Here is a 12,340-nt window from a genome sequence, read left to right on the forward strand (position 1 = left end):
TTTTTTAATGTTTTTTTCTTCAAAAAGAAAAAAGTGCGACAAAATAATATACAGTAAAGTTTCATAAAAATCCAGGGAAGGCTGATGAATATGTCACACAGTACATCGTAAAAGATAAAGCTAAGTCTGTATAACATGAATATATATTGGTATAAAATGTCACAGTACCAAAGAATTTCACTGTACTAAGAAATGAGGCCATTATAATATACGGGGCCAGAACAGAAGTATAAAGGTGATATGCATGAGACGCTACTACAATTACAAAAATTACATCAAAAGTATGTTACATACCAAAATTTAATCCATTCCAATACCATTTACATTTGCCAAGATTTTACCAAATACCCAGAAACACTGATTGTGATCGGTCCACCTCATGTCGAATAACATTCTACCTCGTATTGTATGTCGTATACCGTTTGGTTGACGGGTGGTACTGTTTTGTTGATGAACCCGAGCAAGGGACCAAAAGATAAACCAAGATAGAGAGAACATAGAGAGGGTGTGGGAGGACATGTGACGTATGATTTACATATATGAAGAAGCTTAGAGAAGAAGAGTAACGCTAAACTACCGAAATTACCATTTAAGGGAGAAGAACGAGAAATCTCAACCCAGTTCGTTCATGGCAAAGCAGCGATGGAATATTTATGGATTGAAGGAGATGAATGTTTATTCGGAATCACTCCAGTTATCACTGTCGTCATCTTCATCACTTCCAGCCAATGCCTGTTTTTAATAGTTTCCAGATAAGTTTCAATTCTAAGAGAAAGAGACCGGTGGGGGTCAGGGGAGCTAAAGAGATACCTGGCGAATTGCGTTTGCTTTCTCCAAGATAGCAGCAACCCTCAAATTGGTTTTTGGACCCTGCACACTGGGTCTTGTTACGATTGCGGGCTTCAAGCTAAAGGACTGAAAAGTACAATCAGAATATTTTGTTAGCTAAGCAATTGCATAATGAAATTCATTTCAACGTATTAATAATACAAGGTCAATATGGTAAGGGCAAAGTTCAGCTTCAACCTTGGTTCGAATCTGCGCTAGAAGTGAATCTCTTTCATCTACCTTGGGTCCAATTTCAGGTAGTATCCGATCAGAAACTTTTCTCAACTGCAAATTGGTTAAGAAAGTTAATTCCAAGTATTATATAAGCTCATTACCAAATAATTTCTCAAAACAGGTAACGAAATATGAACCTTGCTTTTATCGTGGGCAGCAACAGCATCAATGAGAGGACTTCGTGGACGAAGTAGCTTACTACTAGTAGGTGGATTTCCATTTGGCATACCAACCCCAGAGGTTGATGGCATATGAGCTGTGTTAGAAGATGAAGCCACTTCTTCCTCTGTAGTTGGTAAATCGTCCTGAGACTGTTCATTCATCATGAACAATGGAGGTGCCATCATAGCATGGGAATTTATCTGTCCTCCAAAATCTTGTGATGCATGTTGAGGTATATCAGGCTTTAAGACTATTTCTGATGCTGAGTAACTAAACGGTTGGAATGACTGCCCATATGAAGATCCATCATCAGTTTTACAATTTACATCGCCGTTTCTTGGTCCTAGTGAAGGTAATTTCAAATCAGACTGTACTTCTCCATCAGACTTGAGCGAATCATGCTCTGGGGTTTCCTTGGGCATTGGCGGTAATGTTAAAAATGGGTTATTATATTGTTTCTCCATGGTGGCAGAACTACAATCATAGTTTTGGTTGCTAATCACGGGCAGTTGCAATGAGAATGGAGGTGGCTGCATTGTGTTATGTACCATGTTACCAGATATTTGTGTAAGCTTGTTATCTTGAAAGCAAGTGTAGGGGTTCTCAGGCTGTAAAGGCGCTGCATCTGATGATTCTAAACACATACCCTTTTCTTCAGCTTTTGGTGGTAATATAGATTGAAGTGGATCCTCACTACCAGGTGGAGCAGGAAAAGCTTGTTGAATCTTCCCTAACCTCCATTGCATTGGAGGTAGAGGAGGCAATGGTGGCATCTCATTCAAATTGACTTGAGGTACCTCAGGCAGCAGGATGTAGCTAGGTAGGACAGGAGGTAACGTATCCATTGTACGAGGTGTCACATTGAGTTTACCAATTGGATGTTGTATATACAACTCTGATAGAGAATGCCCAGCTTGAATGGTTGCTTCACTAGCTTTACATTTAGAACTTTGATCCTGCTGGACTGGGTCTGAAGACTGTGCCAGCTCAACTTTCTCTTCATCTAATTGACCAGGAGATCGTTGTTCAAGGAGTGAAGAATTGGAAAAATCAGTATCTGCTTGTACAAGCTCCATGTGCTTGTGTTTAGCCTGCAAACCTGGTGACGGTCCACTGGAAGTCTCAATGGCGGAGGAGAAACATAGAGGGGGAGGAGATATAAGTTCAATGCCCTCTTTAAGATCACCCTGATGAGAAGAATTGGTTTTTGATTCTAGATTTCTTAGTTCCGAAGATTTTGGGCCAAAAGAAAGATCATCAATAACTGAATCTGGATAGCCAGAAATCGATTCGTCTTTGGAGTTTAAAGTTGCAGTAGCAACTTCTATGTGATTTACTTTGGTTCCAGAGTAATCTGAAGCATCTTTAAATTCATTCTGATTTGGATATGAATTCTCTAAGCCAAGATGGTAATCACTCTTCACATTCTCTGATGTAGATAAAAGATCATTCAAGGATGTGCTAACAGCTCCATTCACATCATTACTAGTCGTGGGATCAGCATCAAAAGCAAATCCATCTGCTTGACGTGCTCCAGTTGGAAGTTTATCAGTGCTTACATTTTCTTCATCACTGGAATGATATAAATTCTGGGGTATAACTTCAGCGATAGTAGCTGTTGTGGCTACAATTGAAGTAGACGCAACCACATCATCCTCTTGAACTACGATCTCATCTACTTGAACCTTTTCAGTCACAACATCACTACAGTTAACAAAATCAACCACCTCTTCTGATCGAACCTTTTCAGTTGCAACGTCACTACAGGTTACAGAATCAACCAGCTCATCCGCTCGAACCTTTTCAGTTGCAATTTCACTACAGTTTATAGAATTCACCACCTCATCTGCTTGAGCCTTTTCAGTCACAATGTCATTACAGTTCACAAAATCAACAACCTCATCTTCTTGAACCTTTCCAGTTGCAAAATTACTATGCTTCATGGAGTCCTCATGGTCCAGATCACCTGATGAAGTAATTTCATTATGGGAGGAAGTAGAAGTGCTAGGCAAAGTCACACCTTCGGGAATAACTGTTACAACAAACTCTCGTGAATTCAAATGCTCAGGAACGGTATCATTTGGATGGCAAAGCTGCTGTTCTTTTGGGGTATCATCAGCATGGGCGAATATGGTTACTTTTCCATTATCACCCGCCCTTGTTAAATCTACAATATTTGCATCGCTCGCAGAACATGTCACATCAGTTTCTGTCATACCATCTTCAACTAGAACATCATCTGCTACATTTTCCACTTGATCCTTCAAATCCTGCGTCTGCGAGAAATCTGCTTCATGAGGTAAGTCTTCATATTTTGCTTCAGCAACCACGTTGTCATCCTTCAAATCCTGGGTCTGCGATAAATCTACTGCAAGAGGTAAGTCTTCATATTTTGCTTCCGCTGCCACAATGTTATCATCGCCTTTCAGGGCAATGACATTATATTTGTAATCTGAAGAATCATTTGTAGAAACATGTGAAGTCTCAGAGGGTAATAACGAACTAGGAGAAGATTCAATTTCTTGCTTGTCAATAGTTCTATCATCTTGGTATTCTTTTTGCAGCATTGCATCCTCGACCTTTTCTATCGCTTCAATCTCAACTGCTTGCCCCAAGACATTCGAAAGATGTAATGAATTTTCAGATGTGGCATCTACATCGACGCCCTCCCCATCTCTACTGTGATAACCCTCAAAGGGAATTGTGTGGTTAGCGCTACTAACAGCCTCGGAGCGGACATCGAGTTGAACATCTTTATCACAACCAAGGTCTGTCTCTGTACTTGATGTCTGCAAACTATTAACAAGGTCGATAGATGCCTTTTTATACAACTCCGGTTCTACCAATAACGATGGAGACAAGCATGATTCTGGGTCTAACAGTGGTTGAGGGGAAATTGAATCCAAAAAACATGAATCTCCGGGTACTTCGGATTTTAACATTCTTTCCTCATCAACACTAGTATCATCGAGCACTCCATGTTCATTAGCATTGCTTTCATGAGAATGAGAGGCATAATCCGTATTACATGGCATATTTTCAATATCCACCATGCATGCGTTAGGAATTGAAGGTAATACTTTAGCTGTTTCTTCAGAATCATATTGAATGTTGTCAACCAAACTACTTACTGTATCAGAGCACGAAAAACTCGATCTCTCTCTTTTGAATGAACTGATACCATCATCTGATCCTGAGGAGTTTGCAAAGGATTGTGAATCTGATAGTTGAGCTTGGGTTTCTAGGTGTTCGGCATTAGCATCAGATTCACTTCTCTGTTCAAGGTTAATTGTTTTAGATCTAGGTTCATTATCTGTTTCTATTTCCGATTCCATAGTAGCAAGAGCGTCCACATAATTGTCTACTTCACTGATTACCTCATCAGAACGATAACCATCTATACTGCTCCCTGTTTTCCCTTCTCCATATTCTAAGTGATTTTCAACCACCACCAATTGAAGACTGGGAGTTGTCTCAATCTCGTCATCTACAGTTGATTTAGGCATCTTGAAAATCCCATCACCAGAAACATCGCCGTTGATTGGTCTTTTTAATTCTTCTTCTTGAGCTATACATGAAGAACATGCACTTTCTCTTCCAGGAGACTTGCTTGCAGGACTCACCGTAGTGATATCAAGTATTCTAAGCCCCAGTTCGTTGGTACTATCTGACATTGAATGCAAAGTTGGTGCAGCAACTGATGCTTCATAAACCATCTTATGCTCCGGAGAAGGAGTCTTCAAAAATTTCTCCATGTAGCTTTTGCCATTTTTGGAGTCAATACATCCATTGAATTGCCTTTTCTTCAATTTTACAAGCCGTGAAGGATCACTAAAACAACTTTCAATGCGTTCCTCCAAGAATAATTGATGTAGTCTGCACAACAAGTTGACGTTAGCAATCAAGTGACTATAAGTGACCATATGCAGTTGGACAAGTTGAGAAAATTTCCAGAAGAAGTAAGGAATTAAACACCCCTACTTGGTATGAGATGTTGGTCCAATTTCTGGTGTCCCTCCATTCCTCCAACGTGGTCCTTTCTTCTGCTAGGAGTCAAAGCAGCCATATTTTAGAACTAAGTAGATCACAATCATACACAAATAAGTTTAATTAGGAGGGTGTGTGTATAGCATCCATAAATAACAGTCCTAGAGTTGACAGGTAAAATGGGCCCACATGTTCTCTAAGAAATTAAGAATTCCATTACTGTAAAGAGTAAATAAACTTGATGAATTTTTAGTGATCCAACATTTGCAACTCACACATGCAGAGCCTCAAACATAAGCCACTCATATGCAAAAAGTTTTCAAATGCAAACTAATGACTCATGCATCATTTGACAGAATTTGCATCTATTGTGTTGACAATACTGATCTGTTGAGTAACAATTATCCACCGAATAGATTTAAAAAAAAATTAACTGAAAAAAAAAGTGTCGAAAAGCACATGCATAGTATGCAAGAATATTTACTGCAAAGTGGTCAATACATGAAGTAGAAGATACATGTAATTTGAGGTCCTCGAAACCTTCTCTCTCTTTAGTAGTCACACTCAAGCCAAAATTTACTAAGAAATTGTCTTCCTCCATCCATTCTCAACCCACCCACTCTAACTATAACAAATCACCTGACTAATGACTAGTATACCCTTGATAGTTTAATAATATCCCTAAATCCCAAGTACTCAAATGGCATTCCTATCACATTGACCACTTCCCATAGTGGATGAAATGAGTTTCATAGACCTTCTCAAAATATTTAATCTCTAAAGGTCATATGAATATACTAGAGTGATTGTGACAAGACCTAGTCATTTAATATCATGAGGGACATAAATGAAGAAGAAAGAAGACATCTAGATGAACTAATTAACCAGTCAAATCAGTGAGAGAGAAAGAGAGTGTGCTTAAGAAATGGATGAATCGACTATAACATTGAATATACCTTCACTTTACGAATTTTCTTCTCCCTTTGAGGCTCAATATTTGATCTCTCCACTTTAAATACTGAAGGGTCAGTGTATCGCTTCAAACATGCCCCAGCACCAGCAATATCAAACCTATTCAAAGGCAGACGGTCAAAAAATTTAAATCCTCTAAACCTATTCAACCACAAAAGAAATAAAATAAAATAAAATAAAATAAAGGACCTCTAAACATATTTCTTTTACATTTGTACAGAGGTATGACATACTTGTCTAAAAGGAATAGACGCGGGGGACCCCTGCATTCTTCATAGGAATCCATGACAAACCGAGGTAAGTCTCCACGAGCAACAAGACTTTGCTCCGACTGCACATTAGGATGCCAGTCAAGTCCTGCAATATTGATTGTGATTTAAGAGCTTATCCTTCAGGTCTTAAAACCCTCTAAATATGAACCTTATTTCATTTTAGATGAACTAATATCATTTCAAAACACACACAAAGCATAAAACAGATTTTGTTGGATGGTCTAATCTAATGGTAGTAGCCCTATATCTATAGAAACAACAGAATCTGAAAATGAGGATCAAAATGATTGAATATGAAAATGATTTGATAAAATAAATAATTACATATGCCACAGAATAATTAAATGGCTAGATGCATGCTGCCTTCTATGTATAACAAGCCAACATTAAGTACACATGTTAATTAGGTCTTGCAATATCCACTCCGATCTTCCTACCAAACTGTGAATCTTTCACAATTAATATCTCATTGAAAGAAAATGGATTTAATTATTCTATGGAACTTGAAAAGTACATTTTATTTACTAGTCATGATCAGGATACATGCAGATGCAGCTCTCAATAAACAAATAACGATATATTAATCTGTACTTTCTTATAACACCATAAATCAGTATCCAGATCATATATGCACTTAAAGTACATAAATCAATAACCAGGTGATAAGACGATTTAACAAAAAAATAGAAATAAACATGACAATTCTGGTGCTGCATTTGCATGAAGTGATACATTGAGTGTGAGCATAAGTTTGTTTGATCGTAGTAGCAGTTTGAAACGAGGAGAAATTTTAAAGTAGAATTTTTGAAGTCCTACATCACATTTTTTAAAATAATCAGAAAATAAAGAGGAAGTTTACGACATTAAATCAGTTCATGATCTTAGATCAACTGTTCAAATCCATCAATATAATCACGAGGTGACCATGATTGTTGGCAAAATTATAACAATATATACAGTACACTAACCTGCACTAGTGAAGAAAGGTGTATGATTTGTTTGGGACAGAAATGCTTTCTCAATTGAAGGAACTTCTGCCTCAAGTTGCTGCACACGAATCATAAGACCATGGCCTCTTGCAGCCGTTGAAATGACCTCTTCATGTAAGTCGTGGAATACCTCAGCAGCAAACCTTTCAACAAATAAAAAGAAACAAAGATGAATGCATGTTTCTGGAGGCGTGAAATCTTATTTAAATATTATGAAGGTAAAAAAGGGTCTTAGAGATCTTTTCAATTTTTCATAATCTTTCCACTTCCCCAGTTAGATAACTAACGTATTATCGGTTATCTTTCAGACTCTCCAACAGAAATACTAGAATCATATTTCCTAAAAAATACAACATATGCATCATTGGAACTGAATCCGAATACGACGTTGTGAAATATCATTCAGAGAATCAGAATCCTACCATATGATTAACTTTGTGCCAATTACCAGGACAGGAAAGAATATTAAAGAAGCACAACTGCTGAAGTCAATAAAAAATACCTAAATTACAAGTAGAAGTGCACAAAATTTACGAAGGTTAAGATATACATGTAAATATTTTACCCATAACGCAAACGGCGAATCCAAGATTATTATTAACTCCTATGAACTGCCGAGTACTTAATAAGTTATTAATCAACTCGCGTTGAGTAACAATGCAAATCAGAAGTCGTCAACAAGCAGTCTTGAGAACGTAATTAGGAAAGCAAAGAATCTGAAAGAACTAAAAGGATTAAGCAGCCACTAGAGAAGGTGAGTCTTCTAATTGAAGCCGATAATTTCATGAACTATTATAAATCCCTCGTTTTCAGCATTTCACTCGCCGCATTAATTAAAACCAAAAACCTAATGATGTAAAGGTCAACTGATTATACAATCTACTCCTAAAACTCTGATTCCAACACAAACTCCTCAATTCAACGCTCATTTCCAATCACACAACACACAAACCATCTCCCGCAGCTCTCAATTCCAAGCACAAACACTCATCCATCACTGAACATCCACAATTGAGAAGAATCAGAACTATCCACTTCCAAAAAAAAAAAGAAAAAAGAAAAAAGAAAAGAAAAAGCAGAAGAAAAGAAACAAAGAAAATCTCACTCGGCGAGGTCACCGAGCTGGCGCAAGACTCCGACGAGGCCGGCCATGGCAACGCCTTCAAGAAGAGCTTCGGGATCATCTTTATCCGCGGCCTTGTACAGCTCCGGATCCGCCAAGCCGTACTCGTTCCTAATTTGGTACCTAGTCAGCGGCATTTCTTGTTTGTTCCGAAGCTCGAAACTGCAATTTCCAGTGGTTGTGAAATTCGCCGCCGTAGTCCGATGGTCCTTCCTTCTACATTTCTCACCGGCAAAGTACCGATTGAGATAGACAGAGAAAGGTGAGTTAATTGAGAGTCGACGAAAAGATGTGAAGAGATGAATTAATATACGGTTGTCTCACCCTCCATTACGAACAGTATATTTAATATTTTTACACATAAATATAATTAATTATTATCACTATCTTCTCCCGTGTTTCTTTAAGCAGTTATTTATTATTTCAAGGACAAAATCTGTCTAAAATGTCCATAAATTTTTTTCAAAATGTTCTAACAAATTCTTAAACTTTCAATTTTTTACCTATTAAATCTTACGTATTCAAAATATTTTAATATAAATTCATCTATTGAATATAAATTAATAAATTTATATCTAATTTATCGTAAAAACTCACAAAAAAATTGTTATGTGACTACGTAGTAAATTATAGTTGGACAACTAAATGAACTGCAAAAAGATTGGTGCAGTCCATGATGAATTAAAAATATTTTTCCTTTAAAAACATCGAATAGGTTAAGTCCTTATTAGAAATAAAATTAAAAAAATATATTGACATAAAATTAAGAAGTTTATGGAGATCCATTGGACAAAAAATTGTGAGGGACCTAATAAATACTTTTGAAAGTTTATAACCAAATAGATATAAATCTCAAAATTAAAGGACTAAATATGTAATTTAATCTAAAATTAAATATGTCATTTAGCCTTTCAATTTATGATCTTTTTAACCAAAGAAATAATGTCTAGATCAAATGAATTTTACTTGAGTTGAGTACAATAGTTACATATATAAAAAGAGTTGAACTTGTTATAAATTAGTTTCTTTAGAATTATTTGAATAACATTATTTTGAAAATAGTCTAAATAAATTTAATCTAACGGACATAAAATATGTATCAAGTTCGGATTTTCTCTTCGACATATTATTAAATTAAAAAAAAAAAAAAAAAAAAAAGACATTATATAGGAAGAAAAAAAAACAACTACTAAAAAGTCAAATGTAGTGGGTTCTTCTAAAGATGACACTTTATGATTCTTTTGTTTCACAAAAGTTGGTACTTTTGAAGATGACAATTTTTGTTTTCAACTGAATGTCGAATAATTGTCCAGGTATTTCCCTTGTCATGTTATAAAATAATTAATATATGTCGAATAATTGTCCAAGTATTTTATTTGTCATGTTATAAAACCCTTAAAATAACTTATGGAATGGTGTTTTTTAATTATTTATTCATTACAAATACCTAAGTGGAGGTTAGAAATAAAAGAAATATAAACTCAAATATTTAAATTATTTTTTAAGTACTAAAAAAATATTTTTAAACACTTGATATTTACTTTTCATTAAGGCAAAAAAAAAAGTTAAATTATACAAAATATCCTTCAATTTTATTGTCGGTTTAAATAATAATTCTAAACAGTTAAAGATTTATTAATATCTTAACTCTAATTCTTCCATCAAATTTTTTCGTTAAAATAAATATAAAAATGTGATACAGTGATATCTTGATAATAGTGGTAACTCACAACCAAATCAAATTTTTGTATTTATTTTAAACAATGAAGTTAATGAAACAATGGGGTTTGAAATAATTTCAATGGTTAAGGCTAAAAATGAAATTTTTGAAATGTTAAAGATATTAAAATATAACTAGAATTCAAATATATAATTGAAGTATACTGCATGTGTCACATATACCACTATCCTACAAATCACCACATCACCTTTTCAATTTAATTTTAATATAAAAGTTGAGAAAATGATTATTTTAAACTTCAACCAAGTAAAAAATGAAAAGTTGGAAGTTTAAGAACATTTTTAAAAGCTAACCCAAAATTTAAAGGTATTTTATTCTAGCCCAAAAAACGTTTCATATCAATCAACCATCTAAAAATGTTTTAATTTTTAAGGTTGTTTATTTAGTCCATAAACTTTCTTAAACAAGTCATTTTCATTCTTGATCTTTTAATTCAATATGTCTCAATTAAAAATTCGTGTCGTTAGCTCATCAATGTGATGTTTAAGTGGCATCCTAACTATATTAATTAGACATTATTTGATATAACATAATACTATTTTTAAATAGCTAGTAGTAAGATGAGTTTTCTTTCCATTTCTTTCGTTTTTTCTTCTAGCTTAATACATAATGTAGAGCCAGAGGAAATCAAACTTATAATTTCTTAAACATTGATGAATTTATTTGTTTGATTTTTGTAAAAATTAAAAAAAAACTGTTAAATTGTAAATTTAGTTCTTATGTTAATTCTATGTTTTATACTTAGAATTTAGTCTCTTATGGTTTTGATAGAACCTTCATACATAGTCCCTATGGTAGGAATGAGATTATTTATGGAGTTTGTGAAACCATATACACTAAATTCTATCTTTTAAAATTATAGGGATTAAATTTTAACTTTCTCCAAACCACAAGAACTAAATTTACAATTTAACATTTTTTAATCACAAAATCTAGATGATTTGATAAAATCTCATAAATAATCCTTATGGTTTGATCAAATCCAAGGATTGAATTCTAATTATAAACCATAAATTAAATTCTAATTTTTTTCTAAATCATGTCAAAACGAACATAGTCTAATTAACATATTAACAATCAGATTTGTGATTCAAATATTTCTACCTTATTAATTTTTAAAAAAAAAAAAAAATCTCAACACCATAAACACCAAATTTACATTTTCTTTTTTTAAAAAAAGGACATAGGAGTTTGTATTCACAAAATTAAGACAGAGCTGTATTGGATCGTGGTATCTATTTAATAATAATATCTAACTTTTCAGTTAGTTATCGGCTGTTCCGAACTCCACCGAATTATGCTGTTCCTGATCCATCAGTACCGTCCTTTCTATTGACTTTCAATCTTCTCACTTTTCTTTTCTTGCATCCTAAATTAAGAAAACCAATTGGTTAAGAAAAAGAAAAAGAAAAAGAGCAACCATATGATCATTTTTTATTTTTTTTATTTTTTTTTTATTTTTTTTTTAGTTCACTATACCATTATACTTAACAAGCAATTATCTTTCATCTAAATAGTTCTTTTTGTTTTTTTAAGAAAAAAGTTATCTCAAATTTCATTTATACCCCTCCCTCTTTTTCATAATTAGAACTAGAAGACTACAATTTCAGCAAGGTAAATTTCAATTAGAGTATGAAACAAAGTTTGAATGCAATTGGAAAAAGAAAATGAATGAAAAAGGTTGATGATTAACATCTCAACATTTCTCCATGACAATGTTGTTATTATTGTTACAAGGAAGTTAAATTCCTTAGAACATAGGGGCTGATTTGCAAAAAGGAAAAAAAAATCTAAATCTAAGAAAAAAACAGTTACTTTTATTTTCTTTTTGTATTTTAGCATCTATGAGAGGGAGAGATCGAAGCATCCATATTTTTTATGTTAATTGATGTATTATCCATTGAATTAAGTTAAAAAAAAGAAGAAAAAAAATTAATGACTTACTTAATTTTTGTTAAATAAAATCATGAGTTAAAATACCATTTTTGTCTCTATACTCTTTGAAGCTTGCTTAAATTTCAATTTACGTACT

The 12,340-nt window shown here is 34.0% G+C and overlaps 1 protein-coding gene across 1 annotated transcript; it reads right to left on the bottom strand.

Annotated features, from left to right (window-relative positions):
* Positions 1-127: 127 nt before the first annotated feature.
* SCAR2 (SCAR homolog 2) lies at positions 128-8,950 on the bottom strand. The gene is made up of 9 exons (XM_039028014.2): positions 8,550-8,950; positions 7,424-7,587; positions 6,417-6,540; positions 6,168-6,282; positions 5,206-5,267; positions 1,200-5,100; positions 1,027-1,113; positions 811-915; positions 128-732 (listed from the first exon to the last, which is right to left on the bottom strand). The coding sequence occupies exons 1-9, from the start codon at positions 8,702-8,704 to the stop codon at positions 676-678; spliced, it is 4,770 nt and encodes a 1,589-aa protein (XP_038883942.2). The 5' UTR covers positions 8,705-8,950; the 3' UTR covers positions 128-675.
* Positions 8,951-12,340: the final 3,390 nt, after the last annotated feature.

The sequence above is a fragment of the Benincasa hispida genome, chromosome 3, assembly GCF_027475165.1.
Source record: "Benincasa hispida cultivar pf3 chromosome 3, pf3_genome.v1.1, whole genome shotgun sequence".
NCBI classification, from domain to species: domain Eukaryota; kingdom Viridiplantae; phylum Streptophyta; class Magnoliopsida; order Cucurbitales; family Cucurbitaceae; genus Benincasa; species Benincasa hispida.

What these genes read in the sequence shown, in the direction of transcription:
- SCAR2 (XM_039028014.2), bottom strand. Translation starts at nt 8,704, where the DNA reads ATGCCGCTGACTAGGTACCAAATTAGGAACGAGTACGGCTTGGCGGAT. An exon ending in GGACCAACATCTCATACCAA is followed by an intron (nt 5,101 to 5,205) that starts GTAGGGGTGTTT and finishes CTTGTTGTGCAG; the next exon opens with ACTACATCAATTATTCTTGG. An exon ending in CTGCCCACGATAAAAGCAAG is followed by an intron (nt 1,114 to 1,199) that starts GTTCATATTTCG and finishes ACCAATTTGCAG; the next exon opens with TTGAGAAAAGTTTCTGATCG.